A 6,316-nucleotide genomic window follows, 5' to 3' on the forward strand; every position below is an offset into this window, starting at 1 on the left:
AAGGTGACCATCATCAGGAATACCATTGATTTGGCTGAATAACTTCCACCTTTGCACTCTGGGGTGACTGAATAATGTGGTTTCATCAAAGTACAACTTAGGTTTTTGACCACTTGTTCCCCTTGACACTGAATATACTAAAACACTATCTGCAGGCTTGAGGAGTTGGTCTTAATGTCATGAAAAAGGGCCAGCTAGGAAAATTCCATTCTTCATGGCTTTGATTTAGGCAGGATGTGAGCATTTTTTTCTGTTGAAATTCCAACCTCTACCAGCTGCTGTTTTGATTCACCCCAAATTTACAAGTCTTTTCTGGGTAGCCACTTTCTTTCCTAGGAGCACTATGAACTGTGGCTGTGCCTGTAATGCACTTTGGGCTTGGGTTACAACCCACACAGTGTTTTGGTCTGTCTGTGAACGTGGGGCGGTGGGGGGGCCGTGGAAGGAATGTGGGGAAAGCAGCAGATGGCTCTAAAGGAGGTGTGCATGGTGATATGGTGCCGGAACTCATCTCATAGGCCCTGCGTCCTCAGGGCGTGGGAAGCAGAGCTGGCTGACAAGTGCCTTCTGCAGGATGAGTGATACAGGAAGGGCCCCTCCCACTCGCTTACCTCTTTGTAACTCAGCCCAGATCAGCCCATATTTTTTCCCAAGCGTTGGTGATAAGTCCATCACTTCCTCAAGCTGGGCAGAGCTATTTCCCAAGGAAGTCAGAGATGAAATATCACTTGCTTGGCCAGAGGCCATCTCTCGAGGTGTCAGTGACATCAGTGGGGGTGGTTTGTGTTGCGATTTTGCCTGCAGGGAACTTCAGTCACTGGGCCAGTCCGTGATCTGACCGAGGGAGAGTCTAGAAAGCAAAGCCTGCCTGGGCTGAGCTCCTGCACATGCCAGTTTGTTCCTGTCTCACAAAGTGTTACTGACAAGACTGGCCAGGAGCCCTAGCTGGGCCCTTTGATCTTGTTGGCTTAGCGCTCCAAGCTCTCTTTGCCTCATACTCCCACCCTCTGCAGTATAGCTGGAAGAGTGTCTACAGCTCTCTTCCTGAAGTAAGGAGCGTCAGGGAGGTAGTAAATGTATAATATGATGGTTGGAAGATGGTGTTTGCCTGAAAAATCATCAGAGTCCTTTGTCCTGTCAAAGCCCAATAAAAATAACGATTTAAACAGTATATCTTTGTCTTTTAGCCTCTTCCAAATGACAAAACCTTACTCTACAATCCACTTCCTCCCAAGAATGAATCAGATGTCATCAGAAGACGCACAGCCCATGCCTTTAAAATTTCTAAAATATATAAGGTAAAACATCTTGCATTATATTCTGAATAGTTGGTTCCTTGTGATATTATCAAAATGTAGTTTATAAACTCCACAATAGGAAGGCAGAGTGCCTTCATTTTACATGCAGAGAACATGGTTTTGGGAGACAAGTGACGTTTCTGAGGATGTCTATCCCTTATGTCTGTATTTCATTGTTCTTGCCTCAGTGTATTAGAGGCAGGCACACCATACTTTACCAAAATGAAATACATAGGTAGTGAGAAATGACATTGGAGTTGGGTGGGGTCTTTTTTTGTGGTAAACCTGGCTTTCAAATTTGACTTCTAGTTGGAGAATGTTCTGCAAGATAAATTTCAAGCAAATGGAAGTCGTTGAATTTATTATGACTTTCCTTTCTGGGCTAGGCTTTTCACTGTATGTATAAAGCAAATATCCATTGAGCTTACGATACTACAGCTCTTTGTGCCAGCTCAGAAATTCCATATTCGTGTTTCTCAGATTGGAGTTCTTGGGCATCCTGGAACATTTTCTCAGGGGTCTGCAAGAATGTTTTTTTTTAAAGAGGGGCTCTGTAAATTATTCAAGCAGGATTAGCTTTTTGATGCATTTTAACTTGCCATTTGTCAAGAATTCAGGCTCCGAAGTCATCAGTTAACATTGATTCCTTAAAAAATTAAAGAATCATATTTTCTGTACAGAGAAACATGAAAAATCTTGTTGAAATCTTTTATGAGTGAACTCAGTTAAAAGTTCCCAAACTTTCCAAGCATTTTGAGTCCCAGGGCGGGAAAGATTGTCAGAGTTAGAACCCTCCAGCCTTGAACTAGGCTAACCTTTACGCTCCAGGCAGTCTATTCAGGACTTGCCCTGAGCCGGACTCCTTGTAGAATCATTGTCATCTTTCTGCAGCCTCTACTCTTCATGGATCTTTTGGATGAAAGAACACTGGTGGCAGTAGAACGACCCCTGGATGACATCATTGCTCAGCTCCCACCACCCATCAAAAAGAAGAAATTTGGGACCTAAAACAGGGCACTGTCTGTGTCCTTCCTTGAACTGTCTACCCTGTTTGTTTTCACAAATCATGATAATAAACTTATTCTTTAGGACTAGTCATTATGAATGTTATCTTCCAAAATAATGGACAGTAGTTTCCCTTCATTGACTGAAAGTGAACAGAAACTCCAAGGTATTTGTCGGGATAATGTTCCAAGTAGCTACAAATTCATCCAACTTTTTCAGACCACAGTTCTTTAGACCATGATCTCAGAGAAAAAAAAAAAGGTGATAGTTACCCTCTATTCTCTAACACATGCCTGAGGCTTCAGAAGGCTGATGACCTTCACTGTCTGCCACCCTCCAGCCTGCAGCCTGTGCAAAGTCGTGGAGACCTGCTCAACATTGCCCTAGAGGGCAGAGGAAGTCTGCTTGCTTACTCAAGATAGCCTAAGTACCAATAGCGATAATCAGCCTTATGTTTCAAGGAAGGGTTTTAACTGCAGTGCTCCATCTGAAAAATAGAAGCCTTTGGCCTTTAATAGTCAGCTATTAATTTTATTTGAAGGGAAAAACATAGGCTTTGGACTATCAGTCCCATTAACCATCATTTCACCTGTTATATATGCCAGTTTCAAGGGTTAAGGAAACACTGGGCAGAGATTTTGTTAAGGAAGAGGAGTGTGGCGGGGAATCAGAGGCCTGCTGTATATTTCACCTTTTCTGTCCGCTTATACTTGCTTTGGCGTTGTTATTCCCATGGGTCTTATCTGCTGACTAGTTTTAATGTGATCTTTTAAATTAGAAAGTGAAGAACTATGGTTAACCTGAACTGAGCAGATAGATTTCTTTCCCATCTCACTAGATGTATTCTGTTGCATGCCTGTGGAAACCCAGTATGTGTGGTTTGGTCGGTTGGTTGGTTGGTTTAGGGGATGGAGGGCTGTGATATAGGCAGAGAAGTACGTGGGTTCTGATGATGTCATGACTAAAGTGCTGGTGAAAAACATTTTTGCTAAGATGAACCCGACCTCCCAGTCTGGAAAGGGAAGATAAATGAGAGAATTTAAGGTATATGTATGAGAAGAAAATTAGCAGAGGTAATCAGAGAGAGAAACAGAGCCCAATACTTTATAACATAACGGACAGCCTCTTTCAGGTTTGCTAAGAGGGAACAGAAACAAAGTTTATAGTGGACAACACTTCTCTGCCCTTCCTGCTTAGGATTTTACAGTGATAGGAGTAATTTAAACAAATACCTGCAGCTTTTTAGGCCCTCTGTGTAAAGTAACTTTCCTTTCCTCTTACTTGGATAAATTTCCTTAGCGAGGCTTATTCTAGTCTGCTTTAGTCTGGACTGTTAGAACCTTTCAGTAGACTGGAAGATCCTGCCCTTCCTAAGAAATGGCTTTAGGTCCTCTTTTGTGTGGTTGAAACCAAAGTTCAAGTCACTAGTCTACGTTGAGTATCACCAGAAGAAGGCCAGGATGCCTTAAATATTAACTCACTTGCTTTCACTGACTGTAGAGCTATAAATTCAGAGAATCTTTATTAACTGGAGTCTAGTTTGACTTGATTTACTTAACCTTAAACATATTTCTGAAACCCTGTGGCTTGTGGAGGGTGTAATTCTGACAGAGAGGGCTCACAGATCATCTGAGTGAAGAAGTAAAACTTCTGAAAGTGGAAAGCATTCCTTTGCAACATTTCCAGCCAGTGATTTGGACTTCCATAAATGGTATGGGAAGTAAGAGCTTTGGGCCTTGACATCCTTCCTAAGTAGAGAACTTTGAATACAAATCAAGCAGAAACTGATTGGGACAAGTCAGAGAAATCGGGGGAAGGACTGCAAAGCAGCATTAAATAAGAGGACACTTCAGTGCATGCGGTCACAGTGCTCTTACTTTGGGGATTTGTGTAACCTAGATGCATCATGTTTCTGTTTCGGGCACATTGCAGACTGCTGCTCATACTTGGGTTCTATGGAAAAATTTAGATCTGAGACCAACCTAGGAAAGGTCTTTTTTGCTGACCTCTCTCAAATGCTTTAAAAATTCACTTTTCTCATATAGTAGCTAGTAATCTGATCTCTGAATGGATAATATACCCCTTACCATGGAGATTACAGCAAATTAGACTGAGAAAAACTAAAATCTTGGAATATTGGAAGAAAGAGATCCTCTAGTTTGAGGATTTTTAAAGCTGCTTTTTTTAAGCATCAAAAGTTTTTTCAAATGGAACTTTATTCTGAACTGCAATAAATGATACAGGTAAAAGGGGAGCTGTTCTGGTTGTTGGGGACGTGGGAAGGAAGCAGGGGTTTCTGAAAGAAACCTGTGTGCCTCTTGGCCTCATTTTTATACTCGTGGAAATGGAGGCCAAGCACACAATGGTTCATTAGAAGCCAAGGTGGCATTCTTACAGCTGTTCCCCCACTGTTTCGGTTGTAAGGACACAGTCATAAAAATGACAATTAGCAGGCATGGTATACAAAGGGATTTTCTATTTCACAGGCTGCAGGGAGGGTGTTTAAGCATTTCTTGCTCTGGATGAGCACTTGATTTAGCTAGAGTATTGAGTTCTGTGGGCAGTCATGTGTGAATCATATAGAGTATTGTAATAACCTAATACATTTTCTGCTAGTGCTCATGTAGGGGGGTTTCTTTGGGCCAGTAATTCCTGGGGGTGGGATTGCTAGCTCATAGTGTGCCATTTTCTTTCACTTTTAGTTTCCCTTTGGAGTGGCTGTATTTCCATCAGCAGTGTTTGAAAGGGCTCATGTCCTTACACCTTGCCAATGTAGTGATAGACTTTAGCTTTAGCCCATCTAATGGGTGAAAAATAGGATCCCATTTTATTTTACATTTCCCTATTTACTAATGAGATTGCTCACTTTTTCATGTGTTTTGGTTGTTTGGCTAATTGTGAAAATTGCATATTCATAACCTCTTCTCTTTTTTTTCCTAATGTCTTTTCCTTTCATATTTTGAAGTATTTTATGATGTAGATCAACACTACATAAATAAACTAATACGATAACTATCTGTGGTGATGGAAATGTTCTGTATCTGTGCTGTACATAAGATAGTTACTAGCCACATAATGGCTATTGAGCAGTTGAAATATGGCTAGTGTGACAAGGGGACTGAATATTTAATTTTAATTTAAATAGCCACATGTGGCTAGTGGCTTTCTTATTGGACAGCACAGATCTAGACATTAAGGCTTAGCGTTGTGTCAGTCCTTTGTCTTTAGGAAGTTACAGAACTTAATATCCATTTATTGAGTGCGTACTATATGCTGTGCACCAACAACAGATGAAAGATGATCTCAGACCTCAAGAACTCCACAGCCTAGTTAGGGAGAGAAACAAGTAGATCAACATTAGAGATGAGCACAGAGAAGGGGCACCTAACCAGAAGGGTTAGGAAGTAAGGTTAAACGTAGGAGATGGTCCTCGAGCTAATAACTCTTGGAATTGAGTAGTAATTAGCAAAGTGGGAGGGAGAAGAAAAGAGGCATTCCTGGAGCATTCTCAGTGCAAAGGCCTGAAGCAAGAGACAGCATAGCCTGTCCAAGGGACTGCCAGTGGTTCCATGTGGTTGAAATACAGCATGTACTGGAAATAGGGGAAATGGGGCTGGACGGGCAGGCAGGGCCTGCCATAGTGCTGAGAGCATCCATGTCTCCTTCAGGAAAGCTCGCCCCTGGAGGGTGACAACTTGGTAGTAACTAAGAACCAAGTGAGGTTCATGAAAAAGGTGAGAGAGTTTTCCATAGGGGAAAGCTAAGCAGTTTAGAAAAGAGTGTGGAAAAGATAAGCAGATTTGGATACAGAGCCCTTAAGCCAACATGTAGCGAGAAATGAGACCACTTTGGAGTGGGCCTTAAAGTCTATGGTTAAGAATTTTCATTCAGTGCAAAACAGTTGTGAACCATTCAGCTTCAAAGGAATGGCACAGTAAAAATGCCCATTTGTGTAAGTAAGGGGCAGAAGAGACTGGGAGGTAGGTAGAAAAACAGACTGTTGTGTAGGTTCT

The 6,316-nt window shown here is 41.8% G+C and overlaps 1 protein-coding gene across 7 annotated transcripts in view; it reads left to right on the forward strand.

Moving 5' to 3' along the window:
* UTP4 (UTP4 small subunit processome component) overlaps window positions 1-2,392 on the forward strand; it is a 28,798-nt gene extending 26,406 nt beyond the window's left edge. For all 7 annotated transcript variants that reach the window (XM_008542841.2, XM_070612227.1, XM_070612224.1 and 4 more), the window contains exons 16-17: window positions 1,188-1,298; window positions 2,190-2,392. In XM_008542841.2, coding sequence (XP_008541063.1) covers window positions 1,188-1,298; window positions 2,190-2,306 — 228 coding nt within the window. In that variant the 3' untranslated portion in view covers window positions 2,307-2,392. The remainder of the gene's footprint in view (window positions 1-1,187; window positions 1,299-2,189) is intronic.
* The last annotated feature ends 3,924 nt before the right edge of the window (window positions 2,393-6,316 follow it).

The sequence above is a fragment of the Equus przewalskii genome, chromosome 3, assembly GCF_037783145.1.
Source record: "Equus przewalskii isolate Varuska chromosome 3, EquPr2, whole genome shotgun sequence".
Lineage (NCBI taxonomy): Eukaryota > Metazoa > Chordata > Mammalia > Perissodactyla > Equidae > Equus > Equus przewalskii.